This window comes from Cavia porcellus, unplaced genomic scaffold, assembly GCF_034190915.1.
Source record: "Cavia porcellus strain 051 isolate PalLab524CR breed Dunkin Hartley unplaced genomic scaffold, mCavPor4.1 scaffold_2, whole genome shotgun sequence".
In the NCBI taxonomy this organism is placed as follows: Eukaryota; Metazoa; Chordata; class Mammalia; order Rodentia; family Caviidae; genus Cavia; species Cavia porcellus.
Genome location: NW_026947485.1, coordinates 72,950,205 through 72,975,073, shown reverse-complemented (window position 1 = coordinate 72,975,073; position 24,869 = coordinate 72,950,205). Strand labels below are relative to the sequence as shown.

At 35.7% G+C, this 24,869-nt stretch overlaps 1 protein-coding gene across 7 annotated transcripts in view; it reads left to right on the top strand.

The window, feature by feature from the left end:
• Agtpbp1 (ATP/GTP binding carboxypeptidase 1) overlaps window positions 1-24,869 on the top strand; it is a 191,103-nt gene that overhangs the window by 36,540 nt on the left and 129,694 nt on the right. For 5 of the 7 annotated variants that reach the window (XM_063243743.1, XM_063243735.1, XM_063243729.1 and 2 more), the window contains 6 exons: window positions 3,307-3,431; window positions 9,385-9,452; window positions 11,465-11,528; window positions 11,919-12,065; window positions 12,678-12,809; window positions 14,113-14,206. In XM_063243743.1, coding sequence (XP_063099813.1) covers window positions 3,307-3,431; window positions 9,385-9,452; window positions 11,465-11,528; window positions 11,919-12,065; window positions 12,678-12,809; window positions 14,113-14,206 — 630 coding nt within the window. Of the gene's footprint in view, window positions 1-226; window positions 398-3,306; window positions 3,432-9,384; window positions 9,453-11,464; window positions 11,529-11,918; window positions 12,066-12,677; window positions 12,810-14,112; window positions 14,207-24,869 lie in introns of those variants that run through there. The other 2 variants (XM_063243752.1, XM_063243756.1) reach the window with 2 other exon arrangements.

The window sequence follows — 24,869 nt, the reverse complement described above, 5'->3', positions numbered from 1 at the left end:
TATTACTAAGTTTTTGTTGGATCATTGTGCAGAACTGTTGGCAGTGTCACTATTAGAATGTCACTTTATATGCTTTAGTTTTGTAACCTGAACAACTATTTCTAAGATGACAATATGTAACTTATCAACTAGTGATTTCTTATTGTTTATTTTTCTGTAATTCTGTATTATTTTTACCCCTTTTTCTCCATGTTTTGTTTCTTTCTCTTTAAATAATTAAAAACAGAAAAAGAAGATATTAGTGAAGTTGACATTCTTTAGAAACTGTGATTGCATGGTGGTGAAGGAGTATAGTGAATGCTAATACAATTCATAGTCACCACCTTGATTTGTGCTGTCAGCTGTTTACTCACTATACCTTTGGACCATCAGTGCAAATATCAACTCAATGTCAAAGGTGAATAGAGTCCTAGTATTTTATGAAAATGGGTTTTGACCTGGTAGATTTTGTGAAAATATCTCAGGTACACTCAGAATTTTATAAACCATAGTTTGAGAATTGCTGATCATTAAGTGCTGTATCAGACTAGAAAACCAGTTTCTTATCAAAGACTTCTATTAAAAGACTCAAGATACAACTTGAAGAGGCTCTGATTGATCAAAGCTAGGATGCTTAACTATTAATATCTGTAGTGGGTAACACATACCAAATACGTTTATGAGTTTCTAAGAAGTTAAAATACTGTACTTCATTTATCACATTTAATTTTAAGGAATGAACCAATTCTTTTGAAAACTGGTAAATACAAGTAAATTAAAACTATAGTCCCCTTTGGGACTGCATGCCTGTCATCCTAGTTTTTGAGAAGCTGAGGGGGGAGGATAGTGAGTTCCAGGCCAGCCTGCGCTGTGGGAGGTGCTGCTTCAGGTAACCACACATAAGCAAAATAATTAACATCTTTGCTTTTGTTTGTTGAGGTCTACTTATGAATAACCAAATCTTTATGGAAAGAAATCTTTGTGGAATTATTTATAATCACTTCATGGAATCACCCCAGTTAACAAATGAGGAGGGAATGGACTGGTAAAGTTACTGCTGTTTTGCAGCCTGTAGTGAAGTGATAGCTGGGGTAACAGACACTGTTTGCCTCTTTAGATCCAGTTATCATTTTGCAGGAAACATATAGGTTACAAAAGCATATTACTAATACCAACGATTTGTAATGTGAATTCCAGAACAAAGGAAATTTTATTACATTTAAGCTTTTTCAACAAACATTGTGAGGGGAAAAGAAGAATGCTCAAATGTATATTATGACAGGATGTTCATTTGAATTGCTACTTGATTACATTTGTGGCTGCAAAAACCTACACATGTAATATAATGGCATAGAACTATATAGCTATGCCAATGTTTTATTTCCTGGCATTTTACTATTGTGTAGTTATATAAAATGTGGCCATTGGGGAAAGTGAATAAAGGTTCAACAAGGGACCACTCTGATAATTTTGCACCTCCTTCTAAATGCATTATTATTTAGAATAAAAAGGAGAAAATAACTTTTGAATTAGGTTTTTTGACATTAAGAAGGAAGATAGGAGGCTGTGAGAGATGATGGCTTGCTTGGTATTGGATAGTTAAAGATATATTGTGATGAGATAGGTGAATGGCTTCCAGGTGTTTCAGAAAAAGAGCTTGTACTGGGTTGGCATGTGGGAAAGAGAGTCAAGGCAGATATTTATTTTGAGCAACCATTTTTGATGTTTTCCCTGTAAATTTAGGAAGGTTAAGATTGGAAAAAGAATAGGTTGGGAGGAGGAAACAGAAGGATTTTTATTCTGAGTTTATTAGGTTGGATAAATCATCATAGATGGAGGCCACACCTGGAAGTAGGAGCTAATTAGCATAGTCAGTGATTATAGTTGAAGGGTTAGATGAGATTGCTCACAGCAGAGGTGTAGAGAGTGAAGAGAGGCAGGCTGTGCAGTGTTGTCAGAGGAGGATGTCAGCATCATGTGGCAGAAGATCTAAGAGAAGTGGCCACAAGACAGCAGAGAATGGAGTTTCTGAATCCCAAAGAACAAAGTAAAGGAAAAGAGGGCTGCTTGGCCTTGATGGGGCTGAAATACTGAATAAAAGGATAGAAGTAAGGCTTTTGGGAGACTTCAATGTGCAGAAAGCACACCAGCAGTTTAAAAAGTGAGTAATATGTGAGGGAATGAACGGTGCAAATACAGATGTTGTTGTCAAGGAGTAGCAGAGAACTGGTAGGAGACTGTAAGTCATATTTGTGTGCTGATAGGTATTCAGTTGTTTGGGAGAGCTAGCTAGATAGATGGTAAGTTGAATGTCAAATGTATGCAGAGAAGGATCTTTGAATCTCTGTAAAAAGGAAAAGAGAACTTTTTTTTTTCGAGAGAGAGAGATTCTAAAGTGGCCCAGAAACTCCCCAACACATTCACTGTAAAAGCCAAAGTTCTTTGCCAGATTGTTGTGCTCTCCACCACATCCATGTGCAACTCTGACCTTGTCTGTGATTGCTCGGCTCCTTTACATCAGCCCTGGCCATAGGGCCACCTCCTTGTTCTATGAATGCAACACAAGTGCTCCAGCCCTGGGGTCTTGGTGGTGGTGACTTCATTTTTTTCTGCTGGAATCTGTGTAGCTGATTCCTAACTTCTTGCTTCTGTCAGTGCTTTCCTTAAATGATAATTGGTCAGTGAGGTCTTCCAAACTGCTGGAAAACCATGTCCTTCTTCCTCCTTTTATTTTCCCTAACCTGCTTTTTTCCTATAAAGCCTCTTTCACCAGCTGATACCATGTATGATTTGCAGTTACTTGACTCATCATTAGGATGTTCATTTTTTGAGGGACAGAAATGTTTGTTTTGTTTGTAGCATGTTGGCAACCCCTGAAACAAGACTATGTACAAATGTTTGCATGATGAAAGAATATAATGCAGGTAGAGAGTCAGATAGGTTTCAAAATCTATTGATGACAAAATTGAGTAATTCTTGTTTGATTTTATAGCAATTTGCTGAAGCAGGGTATTAATTGAGAGTGGAATGGGATAGGAAGAAGGTATTTTCAGAGTCAGGAGGAAAGCAGAGAAGTGTAAAAAGTTTTGGAGAGTGGAAAGATGAGCTTTCAGGTTGTGATACAAAATTATTGAACTGGGATCCAGTGTACTTTTGTGGTTTGTAGTTTCCTGAAAGTAGTTTCTTAAATTAGATTTTAACAGTATTATGAAATGGAGTAAGGAAATGTCATATGCCTTAATGTTTTTAGAAGAATAGTGATCTTTATAATACTGAATTTACAATTGATATGGAATAGGCTCTGATGTAAAGTAATGTCCTCTTTAGTGTTACCAATAATTCTCGGATTGTGGGACTCTTGGCTCAGCTGGAGAAGATCAGTTCTGAATCTGCAGAATCAGATACTGCTAGACATGTTACATCAAAAATTCTTCATCTGGTTCAGAGTCAAGGTAAGATCTTTTGTTTTTGAAATGCATTTGTGATTGAACTGAGGGCATTTGCACTGAGCTGCATTCCTAGCTATTTCTCTACTTCTGCCCTACACCTATCCCTTTCTTTCTACCATTTATTCTATTCTATTGTAGTATTTGAAATTGAACAGTTAGAGAAATACACGAGTCCAACAATGAAATTCTGTGTTACTCGTAATAGCATAACTATTATCAAAAAAATCAAATAATGACAAGTGCTGGTGAGGTGGCAGGAAAAACAAACCCTTCTACATTGTTGGTAGGAGTGTAAACTAATACAGCCATTATGGAAATTAGTGAGGAGTTTACTTAATTAAAACTAGAGATTGCATTTGACCCTGTTGTATCTTCCAGAAAGAATTAAATACATTATATTACAACGATTCATGCATACCCATGTTTGTACTAGTACAATTTATAATAGTTAAATCTTGGAAGCTGCCTGTATGTCTATCAGCCGATGAATGGATAAAGAAAATGTATTTATACACAGTGTAGTACTGGTCCTCCACAAAGGTGGATAAATTTGAGTCAGTAGTAGTAAAAGAAATGCACCTAAGACAATAATGTTAAGTGAAATAAGACACACAAGCTTAAGTATCACATCGTGTAGCTTATATCAGAAAACCAAAATATACATAAAGAGCAAGACAAAAGAAGTAATGAGCTAGATCTTCTGCAAATGGAAGGGGACCAACAGATGAAGTTGGGGGGAGGAACAGAAGGGAATGGTGATATATTATGTATTGTGTATGGCTGCTGAATTTTCCATGAGGAGTGTGATCATTATGTACTGCAAACATGTACAAATAAAAAATAAAATTAAAAAAGTATTTGGTACTTGTTCAAACATTTCTACTTTCCAAAATGTATTTTACTGAAATAAAAAACCTAGCATCAAAAGCAATGTTTGGGGATGTTTATTGCAACGTTATTAGTAATATGAAAAATCAGGAAACATCTTGAATAGCCATCAGTGAGGGAATGATTGCATAAACTTCAATATGGCCAAAGTAATACCGTAATACACATCTGTTGTCAGGAATAAATTACATCTCAAGGAGGCTCTTGTAACTCCAGTCTTTAGGTTCAATTAGATCGTTACTGTTAAAGGTTTGTGGAGAGCTTGAAAATCGAAAGCCCTTCTGGATGGCAGGGAATGACAGATGTTTTCTGTGGAAGGCTTGATAGTGTGCGCTGCAGACATTGTAAGCCTTGGCTTCTGTCAGCCACACACCCTGCCGTTGGTGCACAGAAGTTGCCAGAGGTGATATGTAGATGAGTTGGCACAGTGGAATTAATATGCTTTTCTTCATCAATGCTGAAAAATTATGATATATGGGACATATATGTGTAACCATATGAGTTGTCCTGGGGACCTTAATTTTTATATATTAAGTACAGTGTAAATTTTATTCATATTACTCTAAAGCCAAGATTTTACTTTGTATAAGATAAACCATTATATTTGAATGTCGTGGTTTTAGGTACAAAGCAAAACACAAAGTGGATGCATACAAAACTATTAGTAGTAGTTCTTGACTTTGTACTTTTCAAATAGAAAAAGCATATACTACGTATGTATTTAAATGATTTTTAAAAAGCAAACAAACTCTTACATCAAAATGTAATCACACTGTAGAAACCTAAACTTTCCAGTCTCTAGTTTTCCTTGGTTGCATTACATTTTTTGTTTTTAATAAGCCATTACTTATTTGCATTGTACAGGTACATGGTACTATACTTACGCTTTTCCCTTAGAAGCATTTACATTAATTGTCCATGTCATACAAGTGTTCTAATTAGTTAGCATGCAGTTTTTGGTGACATTTCTCAAAATCTTTTATTTTTATTTCAAATTTTGATCACTTATGTCTTCTCTCCTTTTTTCTTGGTGTGTCTACCTCAATAGTGGTGATTTTGCCCCATCCCCCCCGCCCCCCACATTGACAGTGTTTGAAGACATTTTTGTAAAAAACAAAAACAAAAATCCTTTGAAGTTTACTTGTGTAATCTGTTGGTTAGAGGCCAGGATACTGTAAGTGTTCTAAATGTTTTATAGTATATAGGACAGTCCTGCTTGAGACAATTATCTGAATCCAAATGTCAGCAGAACTGAGGTTAAGAAACTAGTCTTGCTAAATGTCAGTTTTTTTGAATGAGCCTACTTGTTTGCTTTCTCTATTTTTCTTTACATTTTTCTCCTTCTTTCCCTGTCTCTCCTTTTCCTTTCTTCCTCTTCCTTTAATCCCTTTGCCCTCCCTGACCCCTCCTTTTCTTTGTAGTAGTAGTAGTAGTAGTAGTAGTAGTAGTAGTAGTAAGGGGCTTGAACTCATCGAGGCCTTTGAACTGAACTCCATTCTCAGCCTTCTTTTAATTTTGAGGCAGGTTTTCACTGTCTCATAGAGGTTGTCAGGCTCGACCTAAACTTGTGATGCTTGAGGTTCTCAGAGTGTTGAGATTATAGGGGTGTGCCATCCATTTGATTTTTCTGTCCAAATGCTCTAGCAGTTATTAATCTTGGATATTGAAATTTGTATTATTGTTATACTGTACTTTTTTATTTTTGGAAGCTTTTACTTCATTTTGAGGCTTTTTTGTTAGATATGTATATATTTATATTTGTTTTTATCTTCTTGGTGGTTTGATTCTTATCATTATGAAATGTTCCTTTTTATTTTTAGTAATACTTATAGATCTAGAGTCTGTTTCCAGCTGTTTATGATTACTCCTCACATAGTATAACTTTATTTCTTTTGTTTTGAATCTGTTAGTGTTTTTGAATTTGATTTGTCTTTCTTGAAGGTAGTTTAGAGTTGGATCATCTTTTTTTTTTTATTGTACCAGGAATCAAAATCAGGACCTCACGATTTCCAGGGAGGTACTATGCCACTGAGCCAAATCCCTGGCCCTGGATCATCTTTTTTTAAAAAAAATCTCAGTTTGGTACTTCCAATTTAACGTACTTATTGATATGATAGGAGTTACACCTATTATTTGTCTTTTTGTTTTCTGAATGTTACATGTGTTACATGCATCTTTTCATCCTTTACTATCTTTTGTGTTTTTAAAAAAAATTTTGACAATTTTAGTTCATAGTGGTTCATGTAGTGACTAAAATACATATCGTACAACACTATATAGTATGGTGTACTCTGGTATACCTAGTCTTTCCTCTGCTGAGCATTCATGGCTTCCATAATTTTCTTAAGCTCCTTTTTTTTTTGGTGTTATCTGCTCTGGAGTCACTAAGCACGGTTTTCATTGTGGACAGCATCTCTGCAGTTATCTGAGAAATTAATTCTGATTTGATTTTTTTTTTGGAGTCTCATTCAGTTGCTTTGTTGCTGCCACTTCTGAGAGGCCTGGTGGGTGGCTTTCAGAGCTGGGCTTTGTCCCAGTTCATTGTCCCTTGGGCTTGCCTTTGGTGAACTGGATGTCTGGGGTACATCTTGTCAAAGTGTCTTATCATTGTCTTTACTTTTCTTTCTTTCTTTTTTTAAAGTTTAATTCCTGGGGTGATGTGTGTAAATTGCCTATGGTGAGTTGGTGGGTTGCTTTATTGGTATTTGTGAGAACCTTTAGGAAACAGTTCTCTGAGGGATCTTCCAGGTGTAGCTGGTTTTTGGATTTTGAGTCTAAGATCCCACCTCCTCTGTTTGTTGGGGATGAGAAGTTGCTGTCTGTTTGGCCCAGTCCCTGGTTCTTTGGCACTGTGTCACAGTATTTTCTGTGATGCTTAGTCACTGTCCTTCTTGGAATACCAGGAGCTGTTTAGAACGATCATGTCACTTTTGTCTATAATGGTACCATCAGCGATGGTGATAGCATCAGACACAGGCTAGAAAATGGTAAATTGAGCTAACCATTAATTTGCCACCATCAGCCATAGGAATTAGATTTCTGGTTATAAACAAAATCTAAAACAGACCAGAAAATTATATGCAGTATACAAGCCTTTTACTATGTCAATTTTTGTCAGGTGTTAAAATTTAAAATGAGTTAGGGAAAAAAGGGAGAAGTGGTAGAAGAGGAAGAGATTGGAAGTAAGGCTGGAGGAGAAAAGGGGATCAGGCTAACTTTGGGAAACTGGTGCAGAGACTGGAGGAAAAGAGAAAATTGAGAGTTTAAAAGAAGCAGAGAATGGACCCACAACCACAGAGAGGCTACAGACCGTATTCACACTCATAAAAACAAGATCAAATCACAACGAAGAAAAAAACAAAAATCACAAACAAAATGAGAACAACAAAAATAAAGACGAGAGAGCAAGAAAGAGAGTAAGAGAGACCAAAACAACCAAAACAACAACAAAGTCCATTTTCAAGTTTGTCTCTGCTGTCACTGATAGACAACGTGTGGAGGCAGAGTCCAGATCCATGTTGATTTATCCCAGCAAGCCAGCAGTAACTTTTTGGCGAGGTAGTGGGTAATCTCAGTGAGCCAGCACGTTCTGGCCGAGACCAGACTCAGTCAGGCTGCAGCTGTCAGTGCACTTTCCAAGAACCTGAGCCCTGCTGGGAGCTGCTAGATGAGCCTGGCAGTTATTCTGAGTTCTGACCTCAGCTGGCCCCTCTCCAGGATGGCTCCCAGCCAATTCCTCTCTCTTGTGGGAGGACTTACCCCGCAATACTCACCACCAGCTAATGCCTTCCTTCACGTCCACTGCTCCACTCCATTGCTGCATCTCTGTGGAGATATCTGAGGTTGCCAGCAGTCATCATGTGTCAGCAGGTTTGAATCACTTCTCTTGTGCAGTGAATCTAGTCTGCTGGAGAAGGCACTGCTGGCTACTTCCTCCTTCTTCATTAAAGCTTGTCTTTTCATGTCTTTGTGGCCTTCAGTTTACACTTCAGATCCTTCTGGGTCCAGTGGACCCACTTTCCTCCTCCTTGTCTTCCGCACAGTGCTATATTCCAGGGTCTGGACGGTGACTCTCAGAGTGGCTCCTCTGCTGCTTAACAGTCTACCACCTTGGCGCCTGCCCTGAATGACGATATTGAATTAAAAGAATTTCTGGCTTTGGTATTCAGGTGTGACAATGTTGTGGGGAAGGGTACCACATCTGTGTAAAAATTCTGCTCATAGAAAGATTCTTTGACTCTGGGAAGTGCATTCAGTTAGAAAAGTCTGTGTACTTTAGATTCAGAAACAGGTGAAACAGCAGTCTATTCCATTTATTTGCTCAGTGGCTTTGTACACATTTCTTCTCCTTTTTCAAAGGAGATGTTCTGGACCCATAAAAAGAATTAACACTCTCTCCCCCAGGGTTACAGTGTGATATGGTGAGGTATTGTAGGGAAAGCACTTAGAATACTGAATATTAGTTCCTTTGTTAAGTGCTGATCTCTGATCTGCTGTTCTTGTTACTTAAAGGAGACTTGTAAGAAAAATCTAGAGCTTCCAAATAAGGCTTATATACTTTTTCCACACTAGTGAGAGAAAAGATTATTTGAGTGATCTTGTCTCCAAATTCTTACAGGAGTTGCTCTTTTTCAGGTTTAACAAGAAGTTCACGTGTTTCAGAATTTTGAAGTAGTACTAATACAGTCAAAACATTTGAAAACAGTTGTTGGTGTCTGCTTTCACTCAATTTGATGAACATTTTTCTAGCTCTTTGCAAAAAGCTAACCTACCATTGTAATTCCTACCTTGCTCCTACTGTGGTGTGCACCTGCACTACGTTATTGGCTTAAGATTTTAAATGGGCAGACCCTCTCCTGTAGCTGAGAAGAAATGCAAGAAAGGGTTGTCCTCTGAACTCCAGTAGTCTGCTGTCTAGTAGAACAGCAGCCTCAGCGGAAGAGCACCGAGGAAACATTATAGGTGTCTGCTAGGCAGTGGAGACTGGTTGATTTCACATTAGCTGTCTGTTATGAAACATACACTTTTTTTATTCATGTTAAAAAAAAGGTTGCTTTCTACTTTTCAGAAAAAACTAGGAGAGAAATGACAGTCAAAGGTTCTACAGCAGTGGATGTTTTGCTGTCAACATTAGAGGTAAAACACTACAATTATTTTTCTTTAATTATGTTACTAGTAATAGAAAGCAATACTGAAGGGAAAAACTAACGTGTATGTACACATACAAAATATAAATTTTTTAAAAAGATAAAGCCAGTGAAAACTGGTTTTATGTTTTAAATTATAATTTGGAATGGTAGTATAAGTATTCTAGTATGTATTACTTAAATACCTAAATATATGAATGATATATGATGAATAATGCTGTGCATGTTAAATTTTAAAAAAAATCTTTACAGTAAAAGACACATTGCCATTAACACCATAAAACACTTACCCCTTGCTTTGAACACACTTGCTCTATTATTCTTGCCACTTTCTTTTCTTTTAAAATCCATTTTATTTTATTATATTTGCAGGTTTTTTTGTCCCTTTGAGATAGGGTTTTGTGATGCAGGTCAGGCTGGCCGTGAACTCACTTTGTAGCTCAGGCTGGCCTCGACCTTGCCTCAGCCTTCTGAGTGCTGAGATTACAGGCATGTGCCACCACACCCAGCTTGTGCCACTTTCTGAAGCATTTGTGGAAGTTTTTTGTAAGTGTCTTTAGTTGTGCTGTCTTGGATGTTTTGATATTCTGAATTGATTCAGAACATTTAGCTTTCACAGTCATTTATACTTTGAGGAGAAGGCAGCAGTTGCATAGTACCAGATGTTTTATAGGCAAAAATTTTGATGGGAATTAATGGCAATTATCTTTCACTGTAATAAATTTGTTACAATTTAAATAGTCACTATTTTTTAATCACATCTCATATATTAATGATAATTACATTTTTATACTTAGTATAAAAGTTTTGAGGAGGCTAAGACAGATGTATTTAGGATCAGGATTGTATATTTTATTCAGTGCAATGTTAAGAATAAGAAATGAGTTTATGTTCTTTGATAGGAAGTCTTAACTGCATGAACATGACATTTCTCCCTGAGTTGGTCTGCCTGCTTAGAGCAGTCTCAATAAAATACCAGCAGTCTTGCTTCTGAAGTTCATAAGGAGAAAAAGTAAGCAAAAATACAAAGGGCATCTCTAAAAAAGAAATCAGAAAAGACTATCATGACCAAATGTCAAAGAACATGATAAAAAGCCTGACATTTAAAATAGCTTAGCAGTTATACATGTAGACACATATCAGTGTAATAAAACAAAATCCCAAAATAAAGTGCTTATGAGAATTTAGTAATGTTTGGTGAAGGTACCATTTTACAAAGAGGACTAAGGGCTTATTTAATAAGTGGAGTGGAACAAATTGACTGAGATGATGTACATACCAAATGATATAACCCTATAATAGACTTTATCTTTTTAGATATATACTTTGCCATAAATATTTTAATGTTATTAAAAAAAGTAGATTATATCTTGTAGCCCTTAAAAATAAAGTTTTTTATTTATTGATATTAAAATGCCAAGGCACCAAATAGTCTTTATAGGGCAGCACTGTCTGGAGAAATGAATCTGTATATGTGTACATGTATTTTTGAATGGATCTCTTTTGTGTGCACAATCTTGGGTAGGATTTAGGAGAAGCTGATAATAGGTTCGCCTTCTGAACCAGAAGCTGGGTGACTGAGAAATCTCTATGCATACTTTGTAGTACCTTTTCATTCTATTATCTATTTGGTAGAAACATGAATCAAAAGGACAAATTAATTCCTCTTATAGGAATATTGATACTAAGAAAATATTTAATCAATTTTAATTAATATTTAATCAATATTTAAGTTAATATTAACTAACATTTAATCAATATTTAATAATGAAAATAATATTAATCAATATTTAATTAATTTATAAGTCAAATGATTTATAAAAATTCTTACAGGCAAAGGGAAGAGACTGAAGTAATGGGGGTAGTGGAAACCTGAACACATTAGTTCCTAGAGAAATTGGAAAGGTCTTTGGAAAATATAGGTGGTTTCCAACAGGTACAAAAGTTTGTGAATCACAAGTTTTCAATGTTTTAATAAAGCAAATTAATTGTTTATTTCAGAACACAAAAGATCCTCAAACTACACTAAATGTTTTAAGCATTCTTGTTGAGCTGGTGTCAGCTGGTAAGTTTTTATTCCCTTTGGTTTCATTTCTGGGGGAACAGTCAGCAGCAATGTATCATGTACTTTTATTTTTTTAAAAATACATATTGAGGCTATTCTGGTATTGGAATTTGGAAACTGACATACCATACTCTTTGGTTGTTGGCATCCTTTAGCCACCCTAAGTTTCAGAGGTTGGACCTCAGAATTTTTACATCACTGTGTTTATCCTTTGTGTGATTTTTTTTTTTTTTACTTTATCCATAAATGAAGTAAACCAAAATAGGGTTTCAGTATATTTGTTTGATTTTAGAAATCATTGTTTTAAATATTTCTGGAATGCTAACAATTTATGATACCTACTATGGGGGATTCACTGTTCAAAGATTTGTCTTTATTTTCAAATTTTAGGTGGAGGTCGAAGAGCCAGTTTCTTAGTTGCCAAAGGTGGTTCACAGATACTGTTACAATTACTTGTGAATGCCAGCAAAGAATCTCCTCAACATGAAGAGTTGATGGTGCAGGTTCATTCTGTTCTTGCCAAGATTGGACCAAAAGGTGATTATCAAAGCTAAAACCATGTTTGTAACATTGTTTCTGCCTTACTGTTGCTTAAGTTTTAAAATCTAAAATTCTGCTTAAAAAAAAGTAACTTGTAAGAATTGAGGATATGAAATTCATGAGTTCTGGTTTTTTTTGGTCTTTTTCCTTTTTATCGGTACCGGGGATTGAACTCACGACTGCCTACTTGCAAGGCAGGTTGCTTATGCCGCTGAACTAAATCCCCAGCCCCATGAGTTCTGTTAAGAATGATAAAAAAAAGAAGAAAAAAGAATGGTAGGAAAAGAAAGACAGATATGTCAGAACCACAAGTGTACCTCAGTGTGTTGTGTGCCTCCACGTGCATTGGGTCAGTGAAGTTCTTCCTCTCCTGACTCCCTGGCTGGGCTAGTCCAGCCTTATCCTCCTTCTCTACTCCCTTTTGTGCCCTTAGTACATTTGCCTAACCATGCTTCAAAAGTGTATGGAGCATTTTAAAAATCATATAAATTTGCTGTTTTAATTGTTACAGGTTAACTTCATACTTGATGTTATAAATTCATAAAATAAATTTACGGTGTCATTGCTGTATGATTTTCATTCAAAAGTTACACTTCTGTTTTTAAACAGATAAAAAATTTGGAGTGAAAGCTAGAGTTAACGGGGCTCTGAATATAACACTGAATTTGGTCAAACAAAATCTGCAAAATCATCGATTGGTTCTACCTTGTCTTCAACTTTTACGAGTGTATTCTTCAAACTGTGAGTATTTCAGAGTGAATTTTAGTTAACTCAGTATTGTGAAGTTATATAAAATGAAAATATTAAAGTACTTTAATTCTGTGAACCTCTCAAATTTGTGAAAAGGAAAGAAGATTGAATATGGCTTTTTGTAACTCCTAAGACCTGAGGTGTAAGAATATAAGAAGCTAGAAAAACTGTGAACCTCTTCAGATTTTCATGAATGAGAAGAAGGCTGAGGACAAAGGCATGTGGACACAGTCAGCTGGGGCTAATTATTTTTCAGCAGTTAGTAGGGAAGTAGCATATTAGAAAAGCAATTGTGTGTGAGTCTCCCAGGAAGCTCAAGAGGAGAGGGCTTGCAGAGAGATGGTTTGGACACAGCATCTCCTGATAGACAGTGCTCACTGGGCCGTAGCGCGTGCCAAACCTGAGAGTGACACATTTCCCTTTCATCCGTGGCAGTGAACACTTAAATAATGGACATCTACATGATTATAACAACATGTGGAAAGGGATTTTATAGCTAACCAAAAAACTTAACAGCAGAAAAAAAAAAACTCAAAGGAAGTAGAGGAACAAAATAGTAAAGGAAAAAACAATTATATGTTAGAAAATTGAAAGTCAATTTAAAAATTAAAGCTAAATTGGGTTAGAAAGAAAACATAAACCACAGTATGCCAGTCAAGGAAAATGGGAGAGAATATATACAGGAATGAAAAATAATAAAGGCAGTGGTACAGTTAGAAAGGATAATAGAGTGATACACAGAGAAAATTAAGACCATCCTACAGAACATTAGGAGGTGCATTTTTGGTAATATTTTATTGACTTAACTACTATAAAGTGAGCCAAATGGTTTATGTATAATTTTTAAAAATAATATTCAGCAGTGAAAATGGTAGGCACAGCTTTCCTGTTAGGCAGTACCCTCCTTTTCCTTACGTCAGTTGCTTCACTTAAGGTCCTTATTACATCTCCACCAGATTATGGCCTTTTACAGTGTCTCAGGCCCATTTTCTCTAGACTGCTGTAGGTTCTATCCTGTTAATTGAAAATGCAAATCTCATGTATTGCTTCTTTTATGCAATTCCCTGTACATGAAAGATTAACTGTTAGGGTTTTTCATAGTTTCTTTCTTCCCTTTCACTCGCTCTCTCTTTTCTCCAGTTCTTCCCTTTTACTGACCCCCTCTACTCTTAGAGGCTTGAGTTCACATTTGTTGAACATGTCATATAAGTTTTTGGCTGAGTATCCTTAAGTGTATATATTTTTAGTTACTAAAGTTTTTAAATAAATTTACATCTTCTTCTCCCTCTCTCAGCTGTGAATTCAGTAACCTTAGGGAAAAATGGAGTTGTGGAGTTGATGTTTAAAATCGTCGGACCATTTAGTAAGAAGAATTCAGGTCTTATGAAGTGAGTAAATGTTTGAATATAAATAGAGGCATATATTTTATTATTCTGGGCCTCATTATCTTGATATATATAATAATTAAATTGAATTAAGTTGTATCTAAGGTTTTTTCTTAGTTCTTAAATAGTGATATTATTATGGTAAAGATTTTCTTACATAAAAATTTAATTTTTAAAACTATACCAAGATTAGAAAAAATGAATTTCCAGTATTTATAAAAATTTAAACTGAACATTTCTAGGTTCTGTAAGAGGAAATAAGATCATTTATAGAATATCATTCATGCAGAAACATTTATTGAGTGCCTACTATATTCCTCACCCAATTTTGCAGTCTCTTAATGACTACGTTCTTCATTTTCACTATTACATGAACATGTCTTAAGTTTATATATTTCTGCTTTCTCAAAATCATGTCATCCTTTTTTGTCTTGAGATATATGTATAGATATTTGATTAAGCTATGTTTTATATATAGTGGTACCTCAGTTCACGAATTTAATTCTTTTTGTGATTCTGGTTACATCCAAACAAGAACCAAAGAATTAGGTTTATGAACCAAGACACCTTTGTATATATCTATATCTGTATATATTATATTCACTAAGCGTAGCCCTGTAAACTAAAATGAAAGCAGTTTGCAGTTATTCTGTTATATTTAGTATTTCTTTTTAAGCCTAGAGGTCATTTGTTAATTTTTTTATTATAGAATTTTTCAAGCATGTATAATAATGTATATTATGTTAAATTAATTAATGGTATAAAGTACCTAGTATATTTGTATTCAAAAATTATCAACATCTTTTTTATTTCTTTTCTACACTTCGTTTTTCTTGGAGGATTTTTAAGAAAATCCTTGATACTTTCTCTGGGGTGATTTCCTTTGAGTATTACCATTTCTGTCTTAAGTATATTAGTAGTAACTTTACTAAATAAGTGTTTCATAACCAGAATACTACAGTGACATCCAACGGTTGTTAATTCCTTATACAAAATAGCCTGTCTTCTCCAGTTTTCTCAAAATTGCCCTTTACCATTGGATTGTTTCAAGCAGAATCCAAACAATACATATGCATTATTCCTAATTATACTTCCGAAGTTTTCAAGTCTACACAAAAGTACCTGTTACACAATTTTATTTTATGTCTTTCTGAGGCAGCATCTCGCTGTGCAGTTCAGACTGGCCTTGAGCTCACTTTGTTGCCCAGGTTGGTCTGGAACTCTCAATGATTCTCCTGCCTCAGCCTCCCGAGTGCTGGGATTATAGGTGTACCTTACCATTCTCATGCCCAGTTACATATTCTGCTGTTTTTATCTTCTTTATCTTCTTTTTCCTTGCCCTTTTTTCCTGGAGTCTTTGAGAGCACATGGCTACCATTCTGTTTGATCTGAAGGTTCTTTAGTGTGTTTGCTGTTAGGTTACAGACCTTCTTTTTTTGTCATCACTCAGGTCTTCTGTTTTTGTTATCACACTGTCATGTATGTGTCCAACAATAGTAATTTCTTATTACCATTTTATATTTTTGATGATTCAAGAAATGCCGTTTTTGTTTTTTTTTTTTTACAGTTGACATGTTCAATTTACAGTCCAAATAAGGTCTGTCTGTACGTTTTGTTTGATATGATATATCTCTTATCTTTTAGAGTTAAAGGGCTGGGAATAGAGCTTAGCGGCGTAAGCTTAGCTTGGCAAATGCAAGGTTGTGTGAGAGTTTGCTTTCTGGTACCGAAAAGGAAAAATGAAGTGTCTAGAATCAATAAAAGGCCACTTATTTCTTGGTTCTGTTTTATTGTAGGACCTACAACAGTTCTTTAGAATATCCAAGTTCTGGATTAGGGTAACATTATGCTGGAGTCATTTTATATACATGGTGTCCCACACATTTTCTGTATGCTGACAGAGGTGGTGACTTGATTAAATTTACCCTTTTTTAAAAAAAATAAAAGTATTTCAGAGGTAGTGCTAGGTGTTTGAGGGACTCTATCTGTTAGAATGTTCCCATTTAATATCATTAATGATTTAGCACTCATTCTTTGTGTTGCCTGCGTGTGTTATTTTGTTAGGGCTGGTAAAAAAATGGCTTTTCTGATATTCTCATTTTCTCCTTGTACTGTATTTATTAGTTGTGAGTCTTTTATAGAGGAAAACTTGTCTACATAAACTGTTTTTACTCAAAACTGGGAAAAGTTCAGAATATTTCCAGTCTTTCCACTCTTTTTTTTTTGGTACCAAGGATCGAACTCACAACCTTGCAAGTACAAGGCAGGTGCTTATGCCACTGAGCTAAATCCCAGACCCTTTCTTAATAAAAGTCAAAATACTATAAAATGTTTTGGCAACTTACTTGAACACATATTTATTTATTAAACATTTTGTGATATAGTGAACATGTTTACTTATGAAGAGATTATATGCATTCCTAGAATATGTGATGATATGAAACAAGATAAGGTGTTTGTATCACAATTAGTTAATTTACAGAGCTGGTATGATTGAGAGTCAGCTCCGAAGGTGTGGAGATGTGGCTTTGTGTTTAGCTATATCATTTATCTGCCCTAAGAGGTGAAGTAACTTAACAGATGGGCCCCTGATTCCTGTTTGGAAAATGGCAGGCATATTAGTGTCTCTGGATAGGTTGTGAGGATTTAATGAGATGATTCCCATAATTAGCACCCTGCTTATATTGATGTATACAGTTTAGGTGAGTAATATAGTAGTGTTGGTTTAAATGAGTTGTAGCTAATACTCAGTGTGTGTACACATATATGCACACATACACACACATACTTTTTTTCCCCCATTCTTGGTACATGTGCTGAACAATTGAGCTACATTTCCAATTCTTACTTGTTTATTTAATACTGGAAATTGAACCCAGAGCTTCACATTGGGTTGCATCCCCTCTTTTTAAATTTTTTTGACAGTCTTGCTAAGTTGTCCAGGCTGGACTAGAACTTGTGATCTTCAGGCCAGCCTTCCATATTATAGCCCAGGCTGGGATTATAGGGTTACACCACCAGCTTCTATTTTTGTTTTTATGTCATATCTCCACTTAATCTGTAAAGAACTTCATAGTTTATCTTTTATGTCATGGACATGCTTTTTTTTTTTTTTAAATCTAAGATCCATGTTACTGTATTGTAACCAAGTTACCAGTGCCCCTAGGAAAAAGGGAAAATTTCAGAAATTATTTTTATATGTACCACATGGCTTATGTCTAGAACCATAGAGAAATCAGTGGGCCTAAAACACCTGAGAAAAGTACATAATTTAAATTATATCTTCAGTTTAAATTATATATAAATTATATCTTCATTTTTGCTTGTTTTTTATTAAGTAAATTAGTATAATTTATGTTTTCATGAAATAATTTCACATATTTGTAGGCTGTTTCACACAATTGATTTTTTTTTTTTTTTTTTTTGGCGATACTAGGGATTGAATTTACGACCTCGCACTTGCCAGGCAGGCGCTTATGCCACTGAGCTAAATCCCCGGCCCCACACAATTGATATTTCAAGATATTACATCAATTACCATACATTTAAATTATAAAATTTGATACAAAACATCACTATTTAAATTAGTATATTATATGTGTTTTGGTCTACAAATCTTTGTTGTATGGTCATTAAAATTTTTCATTCTTAATTTGTATTTTTAAAAAAGTTTTTTACTACCCTGTGCTGTTGTGGATGTGCTTACTGTAAGTTTGGTGCTCAGAGCCTGGAGCTGGCTGTAGATCTAGTTTCTGAGACTTCTTCTTACTCAGTTCTGCAAAGGATCCTCAAACACCCTCAAGCATCACAATGAATATGCCATAGCCAGCAAATTGAAGAGGAGGACAAAAATTATTCAAGAAATCTAAGATGACTGAAACACGTAAGGGAATGGTGCCGGGCGAGAAGTCCTAAGCAAGTGGAGATATACTTTGCCAACCCAGGAACGAACTAAACTAAGAGAAACCAACTGGAAACACAATCCCGGTGATATAACAGGAGCAAATAAGGTCTCAGCTCGGAAGCTGGAGCCTGCACCACTGGAAGCCGCGATTTGAATTTCCTGCAGCCGCTGCTGTGTCCCAATTGGCACGGCAAGGAGAGAGGCGCAAAAGCTCTGAGATTGGGAAGCGGTGAATGGAGTTGAGAGTGGGACTGACCAGGACCCCTGCATTGACCTGCGGTGAGTGAGCGGATTGGGGACCCTTCCATAGAGTTAGGAGGCTTCAGCAAAGGACATACTGGGACCGGGCAGACTAGCCGGAACAGGATGCTGCAGTGACTTCAGTCACATATTCCCCTCTCAAGCCTGGCTTGGGTGACGCCGCTGACTAAGACCCAGTAAGCTAGCTCAAACCAGGTCCCAGCGCCTGGAGGTGCACCCTAGCAGTGAAGCCTTCGGTAGGTTGACCTGGAGGGGCGGGCCAAGCATAGGCTGCCCAGGTCTGTGTCTCCCTAGTACACTGCAGTGGGCGGGAACACCTAGCCGGCACACCGAAAAAGAAAGAAACTGGGTCTCCTATATACGCTTGTATAGCAGGAACAAAAAATATGGGAAGAGGGAGCAACAAGAAAGGGTCCTCGGCCCCCAATCCTGAGAAACATGCAATATCAGACACGGCACAAATAGCGCCATAAAGCGCTATCTCCAGAGCCTCATAGACGAGTTCAGGAATGAAGTTACTAATGACCTGAAGCAAGATATAAGTAGAATAGTTAGAGAAATGCTAAGCACCGCCCAAGAAAAAACAGATGGTGGAAAGGTAGAACGGAAAAAAAGGGGAGAATTGTTTGATGGAGAAAATAGAGAAAACAGAATACGTGAAGCAGGTTCAAAGAGATTACCAGGAAACTAAAAACTCTATCAAAAACTGGCATAACAGTTTGAAAGAAACTAAGGATAGATTATCTGAACTGGAGGGCAGATTTTTAATATGGGAGAATGAAATGAAAAACTTCTTAATAACAAAAAACCAGCAAAAATACAAAGGCTAGAAGATGATAAGAGGATCTATAACTTAAGAATTAAGAACATAAAAGAAGTAGGGACACAAACAAATGGACTACAAAAGCTATTCACAGAAATAATCCAAGAGAATTTTCCTAATTTAGTAAATGTATGAGGCATACAGGACCCCAGCCACCTACAACCCAAACAGAGCTACACCCAGGCATATAATAATCAAAATTCCAGAAATCCAATATAAGAACAGAATATTAAAAGTCATCAGAGACAAGAAACAGATCACTTACAAGGGAACACCCATCAGAATTACAGCAGACTTCTCGGCACAAACCATCAAATCACGAAGTGTGTGGGGGGAAATAATTCAAGCTTTGAAAGATAATAACCTCCAGCCAAGATTGATATATCCTGCACAACTGTCCCTAGAAATTGATGGTAAAACAAGGTACTTCCAGGTTAAAAAGGAACTAGGGGAATTTGCAACCACCAATTCAATTCTACAGAGAATACTGCAGGATATTCTAAAAAAAGGAAAATACCAATGAATGGAGCAGAAAGCGAAATGAAGAAGACAAACTGATAACAAACAACAGAAAAAGAGCTCAACAGAAATGAGGCAGAAAAGATCAGATGGTAGGAACAGCTATTTTGGAGAAAACAAGACATCATAATAGCTAGTGCTGATTTAGTATCATCTTGTTTTGAAGTCCCATCAAACTTGTATTCTTCTGTCTCCATCAGTCTTAAAAGGTTGTATCTTATTGGATTTTATTACATATGATAATATAAGCAAAAACTTTTATAGACAAGATTATACAGAAGCCCTTGTTCATTTTCTGTTAATTGGTTCTAAATACCCGGTAATAATGTCATTCTCTTGAATGGTTTTATAGTGTCTTGATATGTTTGGTGCTACAGTATACGAAGTGATGCTCAAGGATTTTAAGGAAAGAGACACTATGGTAACTATTTTTATGTCAGGATATCTTGTAGTGAAACACTATTTTGCTTAAATGGTTATGTTTTGATCTGCTCTGTTCAGTTGCTATGCCCTCTTTTATCTCAACCCCCTTTTTTAAAAATTATTTACTTTTTTATTATCTTTTTAATTAAGGGAAAAATAAATAAAAAACAGCAGGATACATTATAGCACCCTATTTTGATTTCCTATTAACTTGATTTGAAATCCTATACTGCCCTCACCTTCTTGTTTTGACTGATTTTCCCCTGTTCTGCTTTGCTTGATAGTACCTAGTTCAAAAGTATATGCAACAACTGTGAAGACAATAAGATTCATTATGATGCCCATTCTGGTTCACTGTTACCTTCTTTTAAAGTCCTTTAATGTCTTCAATGCTTTGGTTTTGTTTGATTTTGTTATAACTGGTGATTCTTCTTAAATTAGCAAGAGGCAGTATAGTAACCATTATTGATCACCTTGTATTTTGTTTTTACATTATCTATTATGTCCATCCTTTTGATTTGACTGACTCTGTTCTGATATGTCGCAATTTGGTTTTACTCTCTTCAAAAAAAGTAATCAGAACTGTGGGAGTAATAAAACCCAAAATGTGTAATTGTCATTGTACAAAAGAAAAGAAAAGAAAGTGCTCTAAAGAATATAACTGCATATATGTTGAAGTGTATAAGATAGATAACCATATTACTGAGTTTTGATCATTGAACAAAACTGTTTGCATTCTCACTGTTTGAAAGTCCACTTTATATGCTTTAATTTTGTAACTTGAACAACTATTTCTAAGACGAGAATATGTAATCTATTAACTAGTGATTTCTTACTGTTTATTTTTTAAATTTTGTATTACTTGTACCCTTTTTCTGTTTTTTTCTTTTTCTCCTTAAATAAAAAAAAATAGTTTTTTACTTTAAAAAAAGAACCACTCAATGGCTGAAACGTGTTCTTTTGTCTTTTGTCATTTTTACTAATGAGAGCTCCTTGTACTCTTAAGTGAGAAAGCTCACACAAGGGAGCTTCCTGTTGTGGCTGTTCTTTCTCAACAGAGCCTTGCCTTTCGGGGTTGGGGGTATGGGGGGATATACTAAAGGAGCTTCATGTCTGAAGGACCAGTCTTCCCTTAGGGTTTTCTTTCCTTTTTGATTTCAAACTCTTAATCCAGGCAGAAGATACGACTGTGTCTTCTCACACATCCCTGTGTAGGAGTAGCAGCGACTGGATCAAGAGGTGGCTGTATTTATTAAGTTTTGAAAAATATGTCTTTCCTTAACACATTTGCTTTTTCTTGAGCAATTTGAATATGTGCAATATGATCGTAGTAACTGCTTTAACGTTTTCTAACATAGTGTTAGTTCTAGGTCAGTTTTATTTGGTTATTTTTTTTTCATCATGGGTCTCAACTTTCTATTTGCATAGCTGATAGTATTTTTTTTGTTTAAAAATGGAGATCTGATAGATTTTGAATGCTAAAATGTATCTAGATATTTTGTACAGAAACTTGTAAACTCATGGATATTTAGAATTAAGTGAGCATTTAAGCAAAAAACATGTAAAATAAGGGACAAGTAGAGAGTGATGAGGGAATGATGAGTGCTGTGCTTGACAGTTTTTGCTTGGATGTCAGATACTGTAAAATTTACCTTATTAGATTCTGGATGTGTTTGCATTTCTGAAATATTCTTGAGTTTTATTCCAGGATACAACTAAGTTACTTGGCAATAGTTTGATAGAAGTCTTTCAGGTGTGTGAGGTGGATTAGTGTGCTGCTGTTAGGTGTGAGACCAATGCTTCTCCACTCTGGAGCACTGTCTTTAGAGTGCTGCAGCTTGCGCCTTTGGGTGATGAGGTTCCCAGATTGGCAGGTGGGAGCACACCTGTTCACAGCTATCTGTGAGTAGGAGGCGCTGTTCACTGATCATTGGGATGGCTTTTTCTGCAGTCCTGTTAGTTCCTTCACACACAGATGCTGATCACTACATTGCTGAAGTTCCAGTAGAAACCTCTGAAAAACCCTACATTCCTCTTTCTGAGCTGCTGCTTCTTCTGGGTGCTCTGTCTTGTGAACTCTGACCACTTGGTTCCCTGGACTCTGCTTGTTCTAGGCTGGAGAATTCCCAAGCTTGGTACAGGAAAGGAGTCTGGCGCACTCCCTCTAGGTTCTGTCTCCCTGGGCCTCTTGATGTGTGGCAAACTGGGCCAACTGGAGTACCATCTTGAGTGTTTCCATCTCTTATGGGTGTCCACCTTTCATCGCTTAATCAGTTACTCAATTTTGTCCATTTTGAGAAAAGTTATTTCTCAGATGAGAAGGTAGGTCTAGTTCCTGTCATTTTATCTTGTTTGAAGTGCAAATTCTGGTTGCCTTCTCTTTTTATGATTATAATCAACAAATGCTAATTATACAAATGAAAGACTGGGATTCACTGTGATAGTTCTAAACCTGGGTATATTGTGCCCTCATTGTATTCATCCACCTATCTTCTGTCCTCTCTCTTCACCTTCCTTTCTACCTCCTCTCCTTTTCCTAATCCCCAATAGCCCCTTGTCTATTGTTAGGTTATTATTATTTTTTTCAGTTTCCACATATGAGAGAAAACATGATATTTGTCTTTTTGTGTCTGACTTATTTCAGTTAACACGATAGCCTCTATTTCTGTCCATTTTCCTGAGAATGACAGTATTTATTTTGTACAACTAAATTATACTCCATTGTGCATGTCTTTCATAATTTCTTCATCCATTCATCTGTTGACAAACACCAAAGCTGATTGCATTTCTTCACTGTTGTGAACAGTGGGTAATTTGATTTTTTCTTTCCTGTTTATCTTTTTTTCTTTTCTCTTGCTTAATTTCTCTAAATAAAAGTTCTAGTAGTATATTGAGGAAAAGCAGTGAGAACATACCTTGTCTTGACTTGATCTTAAAAGAAATGCTTTCATCATTTGGAATGATGTTGGAGATTGGGCATTGAAGTACTGCACTATTATTGCATTGTTTTATAAAATTAGATGCCCCAATCTTCTATGCAGATAGGCTTATAGTCATTATATCTTTATCATTTATTGACCTCTCCAATGAAGATGAAGTTCTGTGTAAGGAACACTAGGCAGGGAAAACTTTATGCTCATCTTAAACTTAAGTAGAAGAAACCTGAAATAGATTGTCAAGACTTCCAGATAAGAGACTTCATTATCCAGTGATCCTATAACTATTACAGGATAATCCTATAACTATTATAAGAAATTTTCTAAGTCACATCAAGTAGGAAAATTTATCTCCAATTACCTCAAATATAAGATATTTTTCTAAGACAGAGTGGAAGGAGCTCCATGGGTGGCAGACTTGCAGCCCACCTCCCTGCCCTTGGGCCCTGCAGGAGAACCAAGGCAGACAGGGAGGATTGTGCTGGTTGTGTGCAGGCCAGGTGGGGCTGTGGTGTGCCGAGTCCAGCCTACTCACCAGCCATCCAGGGTATCTCCTTGTAGGAAGACATTTTGGATTTCATAATTTCCTTTCTCAGCAAGGTACTAACATTGTTTATTTTCCATATCACTGAATTTTTATGCAACTGTAGGGGTGTTATAAAGTTTCTGTATGCATAAAACAGGACAATTCTATAAACCAGAATTGTTTTAAGAATTAAAGTAGAAAGCGTGCATATAAAGCATCTAGAATGGTTGCCTGCCCTTTGTCAGTCTTGCTGATGCATAGACTTTTATTCCTTTTGATTTCTATAAATAGCAGTTTCATTTGGAAGATGTATTATTTCTGTGTTTAAATTTGAATGATTTTAAAGAAGTCCTTATCCATCCTAATTCTGGTAAGTTTATAGTCTGTTATTTTTTATTGCATGGCTATAAAAGTATGGTGTTTGTTCCTGATGATTTCATTCATGTAAGGAAAATTCAGTACATAGTTCTATAATGTTTGTTTACTTTTAACTTAACACTACCAACATTTCATATTTTTTTTTAGAAAGCTACAGGTACATGTATATAATATTTTAAAATGGACATGCTTTGTTTTTATGACTTTTTATAAATAAAGGTTTACATATTTGCTTTATTTGTGTCAAGCTAAAGTGTAATTAATAAGAACTTTCTCTTACTGGGCATTTGTTGAACACTTACCTTGTGCCTAGTTATGGATTATTATTTCAGGTTTTACTATGAACCAGCATCCCTCTTGAACCTTTTAATCCATTCTCTTTACTTTTTCCTGTATCTGTTTGTGCTACTTCTCATCTACCATTAATGTATCAACTTTTACTTTATTGTCTTGGTTTTGGTTTTAATTTATTGAATATATTTTTCATACACTGTGTAGACTATAAATTTACCTTCTAATTTTATACCCATGAAGAAATTGCTACTGTGGGTATCTAGTAGGCATTCAACAAATGCTTGATAGTGAGTGAAATGCTTAGTTATGTCTGGTAATGTGCATATTTTAATGCAAATAAATTATGATTATTGACATCTTGGAAGAGGTACTATAGTATGTTGCCTTATATTTTGAAAGTTATTGAAGAAGTGCCAGTTTTTCTTAGTAACTCATTTTTAAGAGACTCCTCTAATTATTTGTTTTCCATAGTGGTATTACATAATTTTTATAGCTTATTAAGGGCAGCTGATTTCTCTTGTGCATAACTCTTTATGTCTAAACAGATACCTATCTGTCTTCAGTCTGTAGAATTCTTCCCTTTTCCTTTGAGAGACAGTAAG